The 21,694-nt window shown below is 37.8% G+C and overlaps 1 protein-coding gene and 1 long non-coding RNA gene across 3 annotated transcripts in view; one reads left to right on the top strand and one right to left on the bottom strand.

Annotated features, from left to right (window-relative positions):
• The first annotated feature begins 192 nt into the window (after positions 1-192).
• LOC123878744 lies at positions 193-8,108 on the top strand. Its single transcript, XR_006798869.1, has 3 exons — positions 193-780; positions 3,690-3,705; positions 8,097-8,108. It is a non-coding gene; the product is annotated as an uncharacterized LOC123878744 (long non-coding RNA).
• Positions 4,603-21,694, bottom strand: part of LOC123878600 — an 82,327-nt gene continuing 65,235 nt past the window's right edge. Inside the window, exons 7-18 of one of the 2 annotated variants that reach the window (XM_045925894.1) lie at positions 21,019-21,345; positions 20,441-20,516; positions 19,929-20,009; positions 18,797-18,830; positions 12,237-12,405; positions 10,674-10,766; positions 10,074-10,183; positions 9,374-9,498; positions 7,578-7,726; positions 6,827-6,942; positions 6,248-6,353; positions 4,603-5,957 (exon numbers count right to left, since the gene is read on the bottom strand). In XM_045925894.1, the coding sequence (XP_045781850.1) occupies positions 5,779-5,957; positions 6,248-6,353; positions 6,827-6,942; positions 7,578-7,726; positions 9,374-9,498; positions 10,074-10,183; positions 10,674-10,766; positions 12,237-12,405; positions 18,797-18,830; positions 19,929-20,009; positions 20,441-20,516; positions 21,019-21,345 (1,565 nt within the window). In that variant the 3' untranslated portion in view covers positions 4,603-5,778. The remainder of the gene's footprint in view (positions 5,958-6,247; positions 6,354-6,826; positions 6,943-7,577; positions 7,727-9,373; positions 9,499-10,073; positions 10,184-10,673; positions 10,767-12,236; positions 12,406-18,796; positions 18,831-19,928; positions 20,010-20,440; positions 20,517-21,018; positions 21,346-21,694) is intronic. The other variant, XM_045925895.1, reaches the window with a different exon arrangement.

Raw genomic sequence — 21,694 nt, 5'->3', positions numbered from 1 at the left:
AGAGTGTTCTTAGCTATAATCCAAGAAAATCGGTTCAGCCGTTTGAAAATTATCAGCTCTTTTCTAGTTACTGTAACCTTCACTTGTGGGGGGTGTTATAAATTTTTAATTTACACTTGTTATGACTAATTTCTTAAACTGAACACTTTCAAGTAAAGATTTTTATGTAATCCTGTGAGGATGATACTGCCATTGTAGGAATTAGAATGCCATAAGCCTACTTTGTCATCGCGGGCAGACTCGTCTCATGCACCTTAGTGATAACATCTCTATATCACACATTTTGCTTCTCAGAAAAAAGGAACGCCTTGCGGCAGTGGGATCTTGGACCATATTAAATATAATATTTTGTATGTATAATAATTATTATATACACTTTTTGCATTTCTTTAGAGGGGTGGGACATAGTAATGATTCAGATGAAACAAAACTAAATCAAATTTGATATCAACTACCCTATTTTACTTTAGAGGGAAGTTTGATATCTAAGCAGAGCATCCCTTTCTTTCCACTTGAGTAAGAAAAAGACAGAGTTAAAGTTCATTGAAATGGATTATACAATTAGTATTAGTTGATGTCAGTGTTAAACTTGATTTAGTTTTTTTTTGACCGAATCAGTGCCAATTTTTGCGAAATAAATATTTTAATATACTCAAAAGAGAATAACCGAAAATACAAACCAATATTTGGACGGTTTGCATATTTTCAAAATTAAAAAAAAAATAACGAGATGAAGAAAATTTTCGTTGAAAAACTATAAAAAAAGTGTCTTAACATTAAGTTTTGCCTCTAGTTTAAACTTAAAGTTGTAACAAATCTCTTTTTAGTTTATTACCTTAACTTAATTATAATATTTTTTATGTTTAACTCAGTTTACCGATATCGGAATAGTTATTGTAAAGAGAAAAAAACATTTAATTAACACTATACATAACGTAAAACTAAATCATCCAAATTTTAGTCTACGTAAATAGATTACATACAAAATATAACCAAAAAAAACTTAAAAAACTAAATTCAGCCAGACTAAAACTATGTATAGGTAAGTATATCTAATTAATAATATTTTTTCAATATATATTTTTCCAAATAAAATAAAATAGGTTAGTTTCACGTAAAAATACCGCTGCTTGAATGATAAATGGGAGGGATTTATCTGCGCAAATAATAATAACCTCTTAAGGATAAGTTTCAATATAATTCTGGAAAAAAAATATCTTTTATAAAATCTAATTTTCATTTTATGTGAGAAATATATATATTTTTTATCAGAATTTTCAAAACGTAGAACAAAAGTTGTTCAGTATCATTTAAAGGTCTCTATAAGAAGTTATTATAAGAAAAATATTTATTTTTTTCTATCCCCCCTCAACAAATCGCTTCAACGTCAACCGTGCCTTTACGAGAAACAAACTCTGTAAGGTCCAATTTTTCAATCGCCAAATAAATAATAATGTTTAAAAGAGAAATTTGACCGTCAAAAAGACTATTTGGCGACAGAAAAGTCGGAAAATTTTCGAAAAAAAAATATTCTTGAGTATTCAACAAAAAAAAATCTTTTACAAAACCTACATTGGACATAATGAAGTGAGAGGAACAATATATTTCATAATATCTACATTTGAGGCGTCCACCCCACAGCCAACGGTCCAGAGTTCAGAGTTCTCAAAGTTCAGACTTTTGCGTTATACCAGGGAATAGTGAATTAAATTGAAAAAAAAGTGACCTGGATCATTTTGCTCACGTCTGCCATAATACCCTGTCATATGGCTCTGATCAAAGTAAAAAAAAAATGTTTTTTTTTTGTTCAACCTGGATTAAAAAAATTGTTTAAAACCGGATTAACAGCATGTTTAAACAACCCTCATTGAACAACCCTGGCTTTGATACTCTTTGACAATATAAACTGCAATCAATTGTCACATAAAATTTGATGTTAGTATTGTCTTTTTATACAATTATAAGCTTTTTCAAAGACTGACTGGGAAATGTATTTTTTTTTTTGCATAGTATCTATTAAATTAAGATATTATACGAGTAAGTAAATAACAGGCATGTCGGCGGTACCATAGAGATATTATATAGGCGGTACCGACTTTTAGCTGTCAATACTTTGCTCACTGAGCATTACGTCATCTCCCCACTGTCGTCGTTGGACTATAAAATCAGACACGCTGATCATTTAAAATAGCTTTGACTTTTTTTAAATTTTCAAAATATTTTTTTTTAATTAACGACAATCTCCCGTTCATAAAACAATATAATACAGATATAGTGACGCAGAACTCTGAACTTGTTAAAAAATCAAGAACTCTCGACCGTTAGCAGTGGATGTGATGCCTTATTAACAACTAACTAACTCACGGTTTTCATAGATTTGACGTACTCTTTAATAGTAATATATTTTTACGCTAATCATAGTTAATAATAATAATTAATTTAAAAAAACACATCTGTAGAACTAAAATAAGACTACATACTTACATTTTTTTCATATATTTTTCTTTTACATTTATTTATTTTTTCTTTACATATGGTACTCTATATACTAAAAATATCGCTCTTTATGAAATAAAAATGGAATCCTCTATGTAATAGTTACAATCTATTTTTTCTTATCCGAATTATCTAAATATATAAAAGGGAAAACTGACTAATTTACTGACTGACTGACTGATCTATCAACATACAGCTCAAACCACAGGACCGATTGGGCTGAATTTCGGCATATAGATAGCTATTATAACGTAGACATCCGCTAAAAATTGGTTGTCTGTAAAGTCGGTTTACTGACGATAGTTTAACGTGACAACAAAGGCCGATTGTGCTTCTTTGTCGCTCGTTCCGCGCTCTCGCTTGCACTTCAAGCCTTACATGGAACGCCTCAGAGCGAGGTAACGCCGCATGAGTCGTTTTTTCGTGCGTGCAGCCGGCGCTATCGAATTATAAGACGTTGTCACGTCAAAAAGGATTGAAAATTTCAACCCCTAGGATAAAATAGGGGTTCGAAATTTGTGTAGTCCGCGTGGACGAAAAAAAAAACTAAATTCTCGCGTTCTTTTTTTCAAAAAGTGGCCCAAAAAAATAAATGGCAATCAATGAGAAATGCAGACAGAAGTGAAATTCTCAAACTTTGAAATAACAGTGGCTTAAATTGTTCAAAAATGAAAATTTCACAATTTATGTGAAATTTTCATCTGAGGTGTCAGTGATTTGTTAATCTTAAGAAAATTAAGGATAAATTACTATGGTCGTGAGTCAGCTAAGAATAAATAGATTATAACTTTATGTATTTTTTATGGGCATGTTGAATATGCCTGGGCAAAGTGAATGTTACCACCTATGGCTTAGTGTTGCAATATTCATACTTTTTTATCTGTCATCCACGTTTCTATTTAGTGAAAGCTGAGAGTGAAGAATTTCAGCAAATAAAAAAAAAAGTCGTGTATCCCCGTGTATAACAAGGAATAAGGACTTCGTCTGTGTTGGTGTTAGCTGGCGGGCGTGCTCTGCTTTTTTGGAGTGTTTTTTAAAAAAAAACTGACTGGAAAGCGCTCTAAGGCAGTGCCGTGCGTATGTCGGCGAGCGCCGGCACAGACGGGGTCCATACTTGTATAGTTTAACTTTAACTAAGTTGTTACAAATAACTACAAACTTGACATTGGCTAATCTTTGTAAAGCCAGACGAGAGAGAAAAAAAATACTGTTAATGTTTAAATGTTACTTAGATCCTAATCTATTGTTTTCACATTTAATTTTTTTTTTGTTACAACCTGTTTTGTGTGCCTTTTCAATAAAATAAATAAATTCCATATTTTATCAAACTTGATAGCCCAGTTAAATAAATCATGCTGAATAATAAAAAATAAATGAAAGTAGTATCTAAACTGAATGACGTTATAAAAACAACAAGTGACATTTTCTTTATCTGCCATGTTGCTGGTTTCTGAAAAACTCTAAATATTTCACTCTCATCTTTCGCTAGCCAGACCTCTATTACATAATATTAACAATAGGTAAAAATATAGTTTCTTAATATAATATTCATATCAACCAACTGACAATATTCGTTAATTAGGAATCATACGAAATTCGGAGATTTTTTCATACTCTGTCAAATTTTAGTGGTTTTAGAACCGTGGCGTTACTCATAATTCCATATAAAGGACAGAGACAGAGAATTCAGTGGGCGTTAACCATTTTGAGTCACCCACCAATCATAAATATGTTTTCAAAAAACATTCGAAATTCAATTCAGAAATGGCGAAAACAGTTTAGTTTGGGATTGGTTAGTGAGTTAAAATGGTTAGCACGGATGTCTATGTCATAATAATATCTGCATGCCTTTCAGCCAGATCCGTCCAAAAGTCTGAGCTGTGCGTCAGTCAGTCAGTCAGTCAGTCAAGTCAGTTTTTTCTCTTCAGGGTCAATATTAAATGGATAGTACTACTTAAAGCGATTTACTTAGTTAGCCACGACTCTTAAAACCACTAAAATTCCACTGAATATAACATTATGTTTTTATTATATTAAATACTGTCAATTATATTAATAATATACACAATATAGGTACACAATATATTATATTAATTTTTTTTTAAAATTTAATATTACAATTTGGTCAGCTATATAATAAACTATTTACATGGATCATGAAAATTAGTTTCGGAAAACTGTTTCTTTTTTTTTTAATTTCACTAATTTCATCATTTTTTGTTAATTCAAAGTTAAGGTTGCGTCTTTATGATACTAATTACAGAGTTTTACACAAATCTCTAAACTAATGACAGGTCCATGTTACATATGTGGTTGTCCTTTTCTGCGACTAGCATTATGAAAAGGACAGCACTACTTTCAGACCTATTTTAGTTGAGAGATTTGTATGAAATTAGTACCAGTGTATAATCCGAGGTTTACTAAAAAGAGTATAAAGACCAAGACTCGTTTTTACGATTTATCATGTAAGTATTACATGTCATAGTGTATGTGACACGTCACATGTTGTCACAATATTATATGTCAGTGACGTCACAATAATATGTCATAGGTTATAGCTTGTGTCACATCAGTAGTATTAGTTGTCATATTGTGTTTGTGACGTAATAGTGTGTATCACACGTTATTGACTATCACGAGGCGATTAACTTTCATACTGTTTAGGATGTCGTGTGTTTATGACGTCATATTGTGTGTTTATGATGTCATAGTTTATTGCTTATATCACAAGCTGCAAGGTTAAAGACGAGGGCAGATAGGTAGGATGGTCTATGACTCGTAGCGAGTTCAATGACGCCTTGCGTTGTTGTTAGTGTCGTGAGCCGGTAGAATTAGATGTCATATTGTGTGTTCATATTGTCATACTGTGTGTTTATGTTGTCATATTGTGTGTTTATGTTGTCATATTGTGTTTATGATGTCAAATTGTGAGTTTACGATGTCATAGCGTGTGACGTGGTCGGTTCGCGTGGGCATAGGCTGTTAGGCCTTGTATCCACATAAGCGGAGAGAGATGTGTTCAGTCGACCAATCAGATTCATAATAGGTGACGCGATAAAATTATCACGTCATCTTATAAAAATCTGATTGGTTGACTGTACACATCTCCTCTCCGCTTAAGTGGATACCGGGCCTTAGGACGGCTGGTCTATGCTTCGTAGTGGGTCTAGTGACGCCACGCGTTATTGCTACTTTCACAAGCCGGTAGTATTAGCTGTCATATTGTTTATGTTGTCATATTGTGTTTATGACGTCATATTGTGTGACACGTTATTGCTTATGTCACGAGTCGGCGCGCCCGTGTCGTGCAGCCACGATGGTGAGGTCGGGTCGCGTGCGCATCAGCTGCGAGGGCGAAGGCGAGGGCGACGGCGAGGGCGGACCGGCGGGCGGGGAGGACGGCTGTTCAGTGCCCCGTAAAGAGTCTAGTGACGCTACGCGGATGGAAGGCCATTTCCCACCTGGAAATGATAAATTATGTAAATTACTCTACAAAAAAAGTTGAAAACTAAAACCCAACTGCGATCGTCTTAATAAACGCTGAAATATTATAGTAAAATTGTTTTTCTGTCTCTTGGTATATTTCAATGTTGTAGTATATTTATTTATGAACTCAGAATTTTCTCCTCTTTCATTTGACACCCCACGATACAATAGCAAAAAAAAATTTTGGAGACCCCCACATTTTTCCATGTAACCATGACCATGCCTCCGTTTGAGGTACGGAACCCTGAAAATAGATCTAACTTACTAGATGCGGGTTGTGATGACAGCGCCTTTTCCTGGGTAGTGATCACGCTGGCAGGTATCGGATCTTCATCTGTCAGACTGCCGACTATCACTTTCTTGCCAGGCGTCTATATTTACACAAAAAAAAAATTGTAAATTTTTGTTACATGGTAAAACTAAGCTATACTTGAGTTGAATCGGGTAAAAAATAGATGTGAGCAAAGGGATGATGACTACTAGTCAAATCAGCGACTTTTTATCAAACGTCTAAACGCTCGCTTAGTATGGGAGCTTGTATAAAATACACAGATGTGACGTCATACACATTTGATGTAATTAGATGTACTTTTTTAGTTAAATCGATAAATTTAAAATGTTGTATTGTATTAGTATAGATCACAAATAAGATATGTAGTATCAAATAGTTAGTGACATAAATTCTTTCGTTGTCTAGCTACTTTACGTTCTTCACGGAAGATTTTGCATTCGTTTCCGCAATCAGCTGTTTGCAGGTACAGACTTTCAAAAAGTGTAGGCACATTATTAGGTCCCATAAGGTGGGACCCTATTAGGGTCAATAATACTAGATATCAAAAGGTACCTTGTCCGGTTTCTTTTGCTGTTTGGGCGTGGCGGCGGCGGTGGTCGCATTGGTGGACCCGTAGGGACGACCCCGTAACTTCGCGTTAGGGTCTATCTCGATTGGCACCTCGTAATCTGTGAATTATTTCTTTTCAAAAATACCAGCCCAGAGAGTCAGAATCATCAGTCAGAACATTTTGCACGATAAATCAAAAACTATTATGCATAAAAATAAATAAAAATCTGTTTTAGAATGCACATGTAAAGCCCTTTCATATGATACTCCACTTGGTATAGTTATCTTACTGAAAATTTCAACACATTTCAATTTTTTGTTAATGATGTAACCACAAATTCACAGTTTCTGGATTTATTCCTTGACTTGTCCTATAATACCAACCTACCTGCCAAATTTCATGATTCCAGGTCAACAGGAAGTACCAACCTTTTCGATTGGACAGACGGACGGACGGACGGACGGACAGACAGACAGACAGACAGACAACAAAGTGATTATATAAGGGTTCCGTTTTTCCTTTAGAGGTACGGAACCCTAAAAACAAACACACTTTCACATTTATAATATGGGTAGTGATATTATAACATGAGATATAAATTAATATCGCTCACCTTGCTTTGAAATGGATCCCTTTACTGACTTAGATGTAATACATTATACCTATTACGTCCCAGACTATAAACACTTTCAAGCGTTGGAATGGTGTTGGAAGCGGTGGCGCTAAGGTGGCCATGTCCAGCATGGAACATACCTTTGTCAGCGACGTCGGCGACGTAGGCCGCGAGGTTGGCCGGCATGACGCCGAGCGCGAGGGCGGCGGCCTCGATGCCCAGGTCGCCGCGCTGGAACCGCTCCAGCACGCCCGATGGACCCTTCGCTTGCCAGAACTCTCGCGCCGTTCTGTAAGACAAATATAAAATTAATTCCTTCCGACTATATTTATAATTCCTTGCGACTTGGTACTATCCAACCTCCTTCCTAGAACTTCTCCTTTCAGCAAAGGTTGCCTGCCTGGTAGAGATTGCTCCAAGCAATAAGGCCGCCTTTGCACACAATTGTTTTTTTTTTCTGTTTTCTTCTTACTGTGTTGTTATCCTTGTGTTTTTGTGTGCAATAAAGAGTTTCTATCTATCTATCTATATAACAATCGGTCAAGTGCGAGACGTACTTGTGTACGCAGAGTTCTGCATCATCGTACAGGATATACCTAAGTCTTTTATGTAGAATCCTGTGAGTTAATGACGGACTGCGCCATCTATGTGTGATTTAGTAAATTAATTTTTTCGTGAACATATGGACGGACGGATAGATGGACAGAGAGACAACAAACGTAACAATAAACTGCAATAGTTTATGTTGCACTACCCATTACAAAGTTCTAGAGTTCTAGACTGATGGACCCTTCGCTTGCCAGAACTCTCGCGCCGTTCTGTTCGACAAATAAAACAATCGGTCAAGTGCGAGACGTACTCGTCCACAAAGAGTTCCGCATCATCAGGATACACCTAAGTCTTTTATGTAGAACACTCCAAGTTAATGACGGACTGCGCCATCTATGTGTGATTTAGTAATATAATTTTTTCGTGAACATATGGACGGACGGATAGATGGACAGACACAACAAACGTTACAATGAACTGCAATAGTTTATGTGGCACTACCCATTACAAAGTTCTAGAGTTCTAGACTGATGGACCCTTCGCTTGCCAGAACTTTGGCAAGCGAAGGGTCCGTCTTGACTTTGCTCAGACTTAAGATTGAGTTAAAACGAGACAGATTTATTTGAGACTAGCTGATGCCCGCGACTTCGTTCGCGTGGATGTAGGTTTTTTAAAATTCCCGTGGGAATTCTTTGATTTTCCGGGATAAAAAGTAGCCTATGTGCTAATCCAGGGTACAATCTATCTCCATTCTAAATTTCAGCCCAATCCGTCCAGTAGCTTTTGCGTGAAGGAGTAACAAACATACACGCACACACACACACATACAAACTTTCTCCTTTATAATATTAGTGTGATACATTGGTACATCTGTCTCATTTTTTCATTTAACTCTATAACAGATTTCTACTAGTGGTGTACAGGTCATAGAGGCATAAAAGCAGTGCTTACTCTAGCTACAATAGCTGAATGCTCAATTTTATTATTAAGAGGGCTCTCTCCGTCACTCGCTTCATACAATCGTAGTTCCAATTTCATTTGAATATTAAGCAACCAAAGTCCATGAAATTTTGCAGACATATTCTAGAAACTAATATCTGTGTCTGTGGTGTTTTAGATTTTTCTTAAAATATGTAGTTTTAAAATTACAGGGGCTCAAAGATTTGTATGTAAATTTTTAAGACCGCGTAACTTTGAAACTGAATATTTTAACAGAAATCTGGAAAACCACAGACACAGATATTAGTTTCTAGAATATGTCTGCAAAATTTCATGGACTTTGGTTGCTTAATATTCAAATGAAATTGGAACTACGATTGTATGAAGCGAGTGACGGAGAGAGCCCTGTTACCTACCTAACTAATGCTTACCCTGACCTGTCACTCACCTGTAAGGCCTATTGATGCAGCCATACACGTCCCGGTACCGGCCGTACAGGGTCCCGTAGCTGACTCCGAGGATCTCCGCCGCCTGCTTCATCTCCAGCTCCTTGACCCTGACCGCCTCCATCACCTGCAATTTGAAGGATCATCATCATCATCATCTTTGTCAATCGATAGACGTCTCAGTGCTGGTCTTAGCAGCGATTTGAGCATCTACAAGATCCATACTTAATATTATAAATCCGAAAGTGTGTCTGTCTGTCTGGTAGCTTTTAAGTAGCAAGTTTAAATCTTTGGTACAGAGTTAGCCAACATCCAGGGGAAGGATATAGGCTACTCTTGTCCCGGAAAAACAAAAAGTTCCTACGGGATTTTAAAAAACCTAAATCCACGCAAACGATGTCGCGGACATTAGCTAGTAATATTATAATGCGAGAGTGTGTCTGTCTGTTTGTTTGCTAGCTTTTCACGGCCCAACAGTTCAAGCAATTTTGATGAAATTTGGTACAGAGTTAGCTTACAACCCGGGAATGGATGTAGGCTACTTTTTATTCCGGGTTTATACTATTTATTTCTTGACAGAGAGACAGTCAACAAAGTGATCCTATAAGGGTTCCGTTTTTCCTTTTGAGGTACGGAACCTAAAAAATTATCGATATCCTCACTAGGAAATTGTCATGTCGACCTGTCGCGAAAAATACATACCCTTTTTACATAGTTCTCCTCCCAAAATTGCGGCCGCCTCCCGTGCTGTAGGTAGTCGTTTAGTTTCACCACATCCATAAACCTGGGGTCTTGGACTCCTTGCTTACCAGCTGAAATTCATTAAAAAAAATGAAGTTTTACAAAGTTTCCCATTTTCGCCAACTTTATGCGTCGTCTACAGGCGCTAAGGTGGATGCGACGGGTCTGCCCGCGAAATTCAAATTTTATTTGGTTTTACGACAAAGTAGGCCTATGGCATTCTAGTTGCGACAATAACAGTATCATCCCCACCTATTTATATAAAAATCCTTACTTGAAAGGGTCCAGTTTAAGAAATTAGCTCTAGTATCGACTAATTTGTGAGTGTTCGATACTAGAGCTAATTTTTTAAACTGGACCCTTTCAAGTAAAGATTTTTATATAAATAGGTGGGGATGATACTGTTATCGCCGCAACTAGAATGCCATAAGCCTACTTTGTCGTATTAGTTTACAAATTGGGAAAAATCAAGTATAATTTGATTTTCGCGGGCAGACCCGTCGCTTGCTCCTTAATCGGAGTGTAACGCAGTATAGAAATGATACAGTTGGCCATACATACGTTTGATATAGTCTATATGCGCCGTGCTAGTAGTGGACGACGAAGACGACGCTTGCGCGAGCGCACCGCACGCGCTACCATCTGACTCTTCATCTGTAATCAAAAAATTACAGCTGTAATTTTAACTATATAGCTCTATATATTACAAGCTTATGCCCGCGACATCGTCCGCGTGGACCACACGAATTTCAAACCACTATTTTACCCCCTTAGGGGTGGAATTTTCAAAAATCCTTTCTTAGCGGATGTCTACGTCATAATAGCTATCTGCGTGCCAAAATTCAGCCCGGTCCGCTCAGTAGTTTAAGCTGTTCGTTGATAGATCAGTCAGTCAGTCTTTTTTTTTTTTGATAAAAGAATATTAGCCATGTTAAATGACTAATATTCCCCTTTCCTCTCCAACTAAGCGTCAGACTTGTGCTAGGAGTAGGTACGACAATAGTGCAACGGGCGGGGTTTGAACCGGCGACCTTTCGGTTTTCAGTCCACTCCTTTACCGGTTGAGCTATTGAGGCTCTATAGTTAGTCAGTCAAATTTTAGAAAATAGATTAAGGATAGAGCACGTTAAAATGTCGCCGCATATTCTTTAAAATGTGCGCCGATGGAGTCTAGTTGCAGCGCGATCGTTACTTACTAAGTTTCTGCTTGTTAAAAATATTACCAAAGTCAGCTCACTCGTCGTCCGACTGGTCGCGCGACCAGTTGGCCTATAACTCATCCAGATCCACCACCTTTCCTGCTGTAATCGGACTAATCGCCCAACAAGTTCTTCAACTAAAGCAACAATGACTGACCTGCACTATTATCACCATCGACGCGTAGTTTGTTGCGCAGGAAGACCCGATGTCAGCCGGTCGGTCAGCTCACTCGCCGTCTGACTGGTCGCGCGACCAGTTAGTCTATAACTCATCCAGATCCACCACCTTTCCTGCTGTAATCGGACTAATCGCCCAACAAGTTCTTCAACTAAAGCAACAATGACTGACCTGCACTATTATCACCATCGACGCGTAGTTTGTTGCGCAGGAAGACCCGATGTCAGCCGGTCGGTCAGCTCACTCGTCGTCCGACTGGTCGCGCGACCAGTTGGCCTATAACTCATCCAGATCCACCACCTTTCCTGCTGTAATCGGACTAATCGCCCAACAAGTTCTTCAACTAAAGCAACAATGACTGACCTGCACTATTATCACCATCGACGCGTAGTTTGTTGCGCAGGAAGACCCGATGTCAGCCGGTCGGTCAGCTCACTCGCCGTCTGACTGGTCGCGCGACCAGTTAGTCTATAACTCATCCAGATCCACCACCTTTCCTGCTGTAATCGGACTAATCGCCCAACAAGTTCTTCAACTAAAGCAACAATGACTGACCTGCACTATTATCACCATCGACGCGTAGTTTGTTGCGCAGGAAGACCCGATGTCAGCCGGTCGGTCAGCTCACTCGCCGTCTGACTGGTCGCGCGACCAGTTAGTCTATAACTCATCCAGATCCACCACCTTTCCTGCTGTAATCGGACTAATCGCCCAACAAGTTCTTCAACTAAAGCAACAATGACTGACCTGCACTATTATCACCATCGACGCGTAGTTTGGTGCGCAGGAAAGACCCGATGTCGGCAGGCGGGTCGGCCCACTCATCGTCCGACTGGTCGCGCGACCAGTTGGCCTCGTCTTCACCCGCGCCCCAACCCACCACCCTCTCCGCTGTTATGTCCTGTGAATGGGCAAACTATTTGCTGTTTAGAACATAACCAGAGTGAATTAGATTACGGAAACTCTCGGTTTGATCCTGAATTGACATATTCTGGCAAATATTAGGCCAAGGGTGACATCAAGGATACCTATCTCCTTTTTTTCAGATACAAGTTAGCCCTTGACTGAAATCTCACCTGGTGGTAAGTGATGATGACCTAGTCGTTTCATAGCCTACGTAGCGTCAAATGTAGGTAACATTTGACGCCTGCCAGTGTACATGACGCCTCAACGATTTTTACAAGTTTCCTAACTATCGAGAACTGTGCTAGTACTATAAATAATAATAATAATAATAATAATAATAAAGCGTCAAGACCATGCATAACCGGGAGATATCCAGTCTCAGAACCTACTTTGAGACGATGAAGGGGTCCCCCATGCATAGAGAGGTCATAGAATGTGATAAAGGACTCACTCCACTATCCTTAGCCAAAACCGAGTGGCAGAAACCGGTGGTACTTAGCACCTCTGACCGGGAGACCGTATGGAAGGAGAAGGAGTTGCACGGACGCTTTTTTAAAGCTCTTAATGAGCCACACGTAGATAAAGAAGCGTCCGTGCGATGGCTGCGCTTTGGTGACCTCTTCGGGGAAACCGAAGGGTTTGTCTGTGCGATACAAGATCAGGTGGTCAAGACGCGGAACTACCGAAAGTACATTCTGAAGGATGGCACTCACGACATCTGTCGAGCTTGTCGCCATCCCGGCGAGTCACTCAGACATGTGCTTTCGGGATGTTCGGCGCTTGCCAACACTGAGTATCTGCACAGACACAACCAAGCAGCCAAAATCCTTCACCAAGAGCTTGCTCTGAAGTACGGTCTCCTGGATGAGAGGTTGCCGTATTACAGGTACACACCGGTGCCGGTACTCGAGCGCGACGGAGTCCGGCTCTATTGGGACCGGTCCATCATCACGGACAGGACTATTCTAGCGAATAAGCCTGACATTGTGGTGGTGGACCGGGCACAGTCGAGGGTGTTTTTGGTGGACATCACCATTCCATATGACGAGAACCTCGTGAGAGCTGAGACGGAGAAAAAACGCAAGTATCTTGATCTGGCTCACGAGGTTTCCGACATGTGGCATGTGGAGTCCACCGAAATCATCCCAATCGTCATATCTGCAAACGGGTTGATCCCAGTCAGCCTCGCTCACCATCTGAGGCGACTGGGGTTCCGTGGCAGTTCGCTCGCAGCCAGGATGCAAAAAGCGGTCTTGCTAGACTCGGCTAGGATAGTCCGCCGCTTTCTCAACCTGTCGCCCTGACCCCCGGCCGTTTGGTCTCCCCTGCCGGGGTGTAATCCTCCGCCCGGTACAAATATGTATTTATGTAAATGTGTATGTAGGTTTATTTATTTTTATATATGTAAGTATATTATATTATCTTTGGCTTTTATATATATCTATTTTGTAACCGGGCGTGAGAGTAAGTTATATCTATAATAATGATAATAGCCTTTATTCAGACGTTATTTCAGTTACATCATGAGTTTTTTTTTTTTTCTAATTTAACATAAATTTTAATGACACTGTTCCTAACTTATTCATTGTTCATTCATTATGCATCAACTCCCTGTCTGTATGTCACTATTTGACAAAGGCCTCCTCCAACTGATGCCATTTCTCTCTATCAGCAGCTACTCTTGTCCATGTGCCACCTGCTACGGCTTTAATATAGTGGTGTCAAAAAATAATTTATCTATAATACATATTCAATATAAAAAAATATTCAGGATATTAGATATTCCTTAAACCCCATATTTAATATAAAATTTTTAAAGCAATACATTTTCTATTAGTAATTGCTTTTAAATTTGACGAGGCGTTTGCCAAAGATAGACCTACGATCTACGTCACACGATATCAGTAGCGAATATCATACGCGATAAAATATTATATTCTATTGCTACGCGTTGGTTTTTAATTCGTTTGGAATATCGCCCCTCGGTAGTTTCATTTATCAAATAGATTCTTTCGATTTTGCTATTCAATCAGGACAGTAGTTTTATTTATTTGTGAACTTGGTTGTGGGTGAATACTGAATGTAAATAATATCATATTTCGATATTCGGAGTTGATATTATCACAGATTAGGTTAGTTACTTGATTTTGTAGATTTGTGACGCGCATATTTGTTATTATAGGTTAGGTACGTAAATTGTATTGGTCTTTTTGGAAATGTGTGTGTTTGTGTGGTCTCATGATGGAACCGGGTGGGCATAGTGGATTATATCCAGGGTCTCATGATGGAACTGGGAGGTAGCCATAGGAACCGAGTGTCTGTTATAGCTCCGGCGTGCTTGGAGCTTGGGTTGTTCGATTTTTGTATTAGTTTTAGCCGTGATGAAGGCTAAAATAAAAACTCGTTATTAAAACGATTTTTAAATAGGTAACTGGGTAAACTTATCTACTTTTTGTACCTTCTTGACATTTCTTTATCATTCCAATTGTTTTTAATTTTGCATAAATACGTAGGTAGGTATAGGTGCCTAGGTATTTAGAGTAAAATTATTACCATATACTATACGTCTTTCGGGATTTCTTTATTGTCATGCTTTTTAGGGTTCCGTATCTGAACCTGAAGGGTGCTAACAAGGAATACAGAATCTATTATTTATTTTTGTGAAGCTTGTAGGTACTTATTGAAGTAAAGGTTTACAAGTGCCTTTGAAATTTGTTGGTACTAGTATATCGTGTTAGGTACTATTTTTATTACTTGAGTGTTATTGAAATGGAGACCCGTGCTCAGTAGTGCGCCGGCGATAAGTTCTCACTTCTTTTTGATGATTCTTATAAAAAAAATGATGAAAAGAAATAATTTAAGTATAAAAATACAAAATAAAAATTATTTGTTTTTTTAAAGTGATATAATATATTTCTACAGAACCTCCTCCGACACCTCCCAGACGTCGCTTTTAAGGTGGTAATCTGTATAATGGTTCGCTAGGGGTGAAAGCAACAGAAAAACAGGTGCAAGCGATTCTCGACCTTATTGACGGTAACGAGAAAGTTGTTATTTTGTCATATTCTTGCTCAGTATCATTCATAGATTGCTAATATGTGGTTTTCTGAAATATGTCAATAAGGTTGAAAATCGTTTGCATGCAAGTTTCTGCTTGCGGCTTTTTTTTTTGATAGTTAATATATTTTAACGTAAAAAATATTCAATATTTTTCTGTAACAAACATTAATATTATGATATAGGAATCTAACCATATTTGACACCTCTAATATCATCGATCCATCGTCTACATGGCCTACCTCGTTTCCTCTTTTTGTCACTTGTGAACCAATTCATGACTAATTTTGACCATTTTTCAGTTCCTCTTATAGTATGGCCTGACCACTTCCATTTAAGCTTTTTTATCGTTTTTATGACATCTTTAGTTTTTGTGTGTTTCTTAATAGTCGCAATTTTTATTTTATCCGATAGTCTTTTACCTAGCATACTTCTTTCCATGGAGTTCTGACAAGTTTTTAGTTTTTTGTAGTGTCTTTTTGTAAGTGCCCAGGTTTGGCAACCATACGTAATTACAGGGGTAGTATGCAGGCATCAAAAAGTTTCTGTTTGATATTTGTCCTAGTTTCACTGTTTTTCATAATTTCCTTCAAATTCCAGTATTGTTTCCAGGCATTTCCAATGCGTCTGTCAATTTCTTTTGTGGTTAGATCTGAAGGGGAAATAATTTGACCTAGGTATATGTATTCATTGACATAGTCAATAAGGTTGTTATTGATCCTGATAGGTTCTTGTTTCCCTTTCGTCATAGCTTTGGTCTTTTGTGTGTTCATATCTAGTCCCACCTTGCGGCTTTCTCTGTCTAGGTCGTTCAACATTGTTTGCAGGCCTTCACTCGTCGGTGAGAGGATTATCAAGTCATCCGCAAATCTTAGGTGTGATAGATTTTCACCGTTGATGACCAGCCAGTGGCGTAACAATAGGGTGGCAGGGCTGGCAAATTGCCACGGGCCCCCGACCCAAGAGGGCCCCGGCCCAAGAGGCCCCGAAATCTCAGACAAAGAGAAATTGTTTTCAAAATGCATGATAACTAGTTCTCGAATTTACAATCTATCAAAAATTTTGCGCTCGCTTCGCTCGCGCTTTTATATTGTATTAGATTACCGGAACTTCGTTCAAACCCCGTGGAAATTCTGATTTTTTGGGATAAAATACCTATACAAATTACAATGCAAGCTACCACTGAATAGTACCAAATTTTGCCCAAGAAGATAAGCCCTGAAAAGGTCGCTAATATTAATATAGATTTTTGTAAATACAATTAATAAAAATTTCGCTCGCGCTTTTGTTGTATTAGTTGTTATTGTAGTACTTACCCGGAACTTCATCCGCATGGGTTAACATTAATAAATATCCCTAGAAACCAGTGACGGATTAACCCTTTATCAAATTAAGCAATTGCCTAGGGCATCACGTCTGAGGGGGCACCAGAAGAAGCACAAAAAAATCTGTCCTTAGGGCATTCACGTCTCACTCTCACGTCACGTGACTCGTGAGAGTAGAAACTTTTCTAGGACTAATTAGAAAATTCGCGCGTTTTAAGTTGACATAGAGTCCGATCTAGAATCATAACCCCACTCCCGCTTGCCCACTCGCTGCCCGACAATTCGAATGTCCCCGAAAGCCGCAAGGCGCATTTCAATAAATAAATAAATAATTATGCTTTGGTTTTTATTGTTGTCGCACCTACTCCACTTCTAAACGTTACATCTCATCATCTTATTTTACAAAAAACTAATGTTTTTAGGCGGTAAAGGTTTAATTAAAGACCGATTCTAGTTGACATACGGATAGGGGGGCCCACAGGCATGGGTTGCTTAGGGCATCAAGTAGTCTTAATCCGTCACTGCTAGAAACTCTTTATTTTTCATGAGAAAAGTTGAGTGAGGTGCTTTAAAACATAACATTTTTTATGGCTGAGCTCGTTCATCTCTCGCTTTTTTATCTGTATTAAACAAAATAAATTGCGCTCGCGCTCCTATATCTTGTTGTTTTCTATCTTGCTGTCAAATTGAAACGGCTGTCTTGGCTACGGCCTTGCCCATGGCCATTAGTGGGATATGTAGGTACAACGTGTAATTGAGTAGGTATGCTGAAACTCTCGAAGTTTATTAAAATTAAACTGAGTACAACGTGGCGATTTTTACTGATAGGGCCCCATTAAAAGAATTTGCCACGGGCCCTAGATGATATAGTTACGCCACTGTGACCAGCCCACATGTTTCCCAATCTAACTGGCGAAAGACTTCCTCCAGAACTGCTGTAAACAACTTCGGTGAGAGGGGATCGCCCTGGCGTACTCCTCTTTCTAGTTTGATCTCCTTTCCTTGTTTCTCTAATTTAATTTTTGCTTTGCTGTTATCATAGATATTTTTTATTATTCTGATGTACTTGTTTTCTACACCTTGGTTCTTAAGTGCTTGCCAGATTTTGTCATGCTCTATTGTGTCGAACGCCTTACTGTAGTCCACGAAACAACAATAGAATGTGAAGTTGAACTCTTTGCTTTTTTCAAATAACTGTTTGATATATATGGTCAATCGTCGAGTATCCACTCCTGAATCCTGCTTGCTCTCTTGACTGACTTTCATCTAATGTTCTAGTTATTCTGCCAAGTATGACCTTAGCGAAGATTTTGTAAATATTTGATGATAGGCTGATTGGTCTATAATTATTTATGTTATTTTTATCTCCTTTTTTGTGCAGAAGTATTAAACACCACAACCTTAACTAAACCAAATTTTTGTGAAGACACCCCAATCCGGCTGGTCACCGTGGGGGAAGAAGACTATCACCCTCCAAGTACTATAAATACCTATAGGTAAATGGAGTGTCCTAAAATATCCATAAAAATAGAATAGAATTAGATTTTTTGATCCAACGCATAATATATATCATATATATTAAATATAGTACATATTATACTATATGTATAATAATATGTACTATATGTATAGCAATAATTAGTCTAAATATTATTAGAGTACATATATGACATGAGGAGTTGACATGACGAGTTATCCATAGACTAAGATAGATAGATAGATAGATGGATAGAAAACTTTAGTGCACACAAAACATGAAATAACCATGAGAGAACAAAGAAACTAAAAACAATTGTATGCTAAGTAATAGTGTTACATTAATTTCATACATATTTTAAAACAAAACAAAATTTATTACCATTTTACCAAATTAAAGTTAAAAATATATATCTGATTGCACATTTAAAACAAAAAACTTTTCTTGTATTCACTCTTAAATTTTTTATGGTAATTGAAAAGTAGGGGTGTATGAAAAAACCATTCATTTAAAAAACAAATAGGTACATAATAAACTCTTACCAAGTTCCCATGCCTCCATTCTGGATCCCTTTCTCTGTAAGATAAATAAACAAATTTTCACACATTATCTAATACTAGAGGATGCCCGCGCTTTCGTCCGCGTGGATTTGGATTTTTATAGATCCCGTGGGAACTGTTGGATTTTCGGGGATAAAAAGTTGCCTATTTCGATTACAGGGACGCAAGCTACTTCGGTACCAAACATACAAATCGGTTAAGTGGATGGGTCTTTAGGAATCCCGCGGCAACTCTTTGATTTTCCGGGATAAAAAGTAGCCTATGTCCGTCCCCGGGATATAAGCTAATCCTGTACCAAATTCCGTCAGAATCGGTTAAAATGTAGGGCCGTGAAAAGGTAGCAGACAGACAGACAAACAGATAGACAGACAGACACACTTTCGCATTTATAATATTAGTATGGAAGTATGGATTATTGCGCTTTCAGCAGTAATAACACATTTGATAATAAATTGTTATATACAAAGAATCAAAAGCTTAATTTGCTATAATCCGTAAAAAAGGCAATTTTGTAAGCTGCAACATGCAGCATGCGACATGCAGCATGCGACATGCACCACCCGTCCTCCCACTGCTATACCATACTTTGCCCTTTTCAGCGGATTATATAGCAAATTAAGCTTTTGATTCTTTGTTTATCATGGACTTCCGCAAAATAACGCCTGCTTCTATATAAATTGTTATATACCATTATATAACAAAATACCAAGTTATAAGTTGGTTACCATTTGCCCATTAGTGCTTGGCTGCTATCAAATAGTAAGTGGTGTATGTCATGTATGTATGTAATGTAGTCCGAACTAGCCATAAGAGAAACCTATATATAACAGTGGACATCTATCACACTAATATAAACTATTGGCTGAAATTTGGAATGGAGATAGATTATAACCTGGATTAACACATAGGCTACCTTTTGTCTCGGAAAATCAATGAGTTCCCACGGAATTTAAAAAAAAACTATATCCACGCGAATGAAGTCGCATCAGCTAGTCGGTTGGTAATGATGATGATTAGGATGGTCAAATCTTAACGGTAACCGTCAAATAACTTTAACCGTTTTTCATGAAGTGGTCCTACGTGTAGTATAGTCAGGTCAGGGCCTAATACTCACGATTTCATATGACTGCTGTTCTCGTCGTCCGTGTGGTCGGTGCCGCTTGTTAGCCTCTGCCGTTTTGGACTTGGACTTTCTCTGGTAAAAAACAGTAAGGGCTTTAATTACTATTATTTAATCTAAAAAACAATACTTTTTGATGGACTCACTATGTTTGATACCAATGCTTTTACGCAACAAATAATTTACATAGCATAATTCTTTTTTAGATTCTCTACCAAAATGGTAAAATTGAAACCGTTATGGGTGCAACTATCTTCGTTCTGTCCGTCCGTCTGTCACAGTCGATTATTATTAGTAACTATTAAAGCTATCGACATGGGAATAGTTGCATAAGATAACAATATTTTATTATGCACTTACACCTGTTATGTTCCTGTATCAGCAAATAAATGAAATTGAACTACACTGAGTGGGGTGTCTGATGTAAGGACTTTACCTGGACATTCTAAAACAGATTTTTATGCTGAATAGATTTTGATTGTAGAAATCTTCATTTCATTATTTACCTGTCAGAAGTATCCCTTTTTATAGGACTAGACAATTTTTCCTTGGTGGGTAATTTTATAAGTGGTGGGGGGCCTCCTGAAAAAAAAAACCAAATTACAGTATGAAGTAAAGCAATTTGAGTGTTGCGCTTGACGACAAAATAATTATGCTTCACTTGTTTTTATGCCCGCGAATTTTTATTTAACAGTGTTAGGGATTGAAATTTTCAAAAATCTTTTGTTTAGCAGACGTCTGTTTTCAAACCCACAATGTATATTGTGCGAAACTCGGGATCAATACCCTTCCTACAACGCAGCACCTATCTATGCAACGTACGTTGACCTCTAGCGTCAGGCAGGTGGTTTATTTGCAATTCAAATTCAAAATATTTTTATCCAATTAAACTTTTACAAGTTCTTTTGAATCGTCACAATACATCACGAACTTTTAAAATATACAGGATTATTTTTTTCCACGTTTCTTTATTTGATTTAAGATATATTTTGTAAACATCGCTAGCAAACCTTATTTATAATAACAAAAAAAAAAGTAAGATTTGATCTCTTAACCTTAACTTCAAGTGTTTAAAACTACTTACCATTAACATTAAACTTTTCCATAACCTCATCCCGATCCTCCGTCTCTTTCCGACTCTCCCGTTCCGGCGACGTCTCACAATTATCCAACTCTAATAAACTTTTAATACACGGCGTTTTATCGTGCGTATTCTTTGCGTTCGACGTTTTAACATCGTGCGTACTTTTAACGTTCGAAGTTTTAACATCAGGCGTTTTAACGTCGGACGTTTTGACGTCGTGCGTGCTTTTGGATTCTGTAGGTTTGTCTGTGTGTTTGTTTTCCTGTCTTGTGTCGTTCGTTTTTCTTTCTGGAGGGCTCTTTTCGTGAGGCGTTGTAGTTACTGCGCCTGAAAATAAATCCTTCATCAGCATTATCAACATGATCACCTATTACACAGCACATGACGTTTATAGGTTCCTCGTCCTATCGTGTACCTAAAAACACCTAATTTATGTTAGTATGCATTTAAATAATCTCCTTACCAATATGAAACTGTCCGGCTATTTCATTATAATATAATTGTCAGGTTATAAATGGCTAGCATACAGAAAAGAGCCGATTCAGGTTTTGTTTTATACAAGATAATGAAGCAATTTTCGAGCAAATGGGAGAAAAGATTGTCAAAAATGATGTTACAGATGAAAATGTTACATTTGTATCATCATCATCATCATTATCAGCCTGTGGACGTCCAC

This window comes from Maniola jurtina, chromosome 26, assembly GCF_905333055.1.
Source record: "Maniola jurtina chromosome 26, ilManJurt1.1, whole genome shotgun sequence".
NCBI classification, from domain to species: Eukaryota; Metazoa; Arthropoda; class Insecta; order Lepidoptera; family Nymphalidae; genus Maniola; species Maniola jurtina.
The sequence above is the reverse complement of the archived record's forward strand: the minus strand, read 5'-3'. Positions and strand labels throughout refer to the sequence as shown.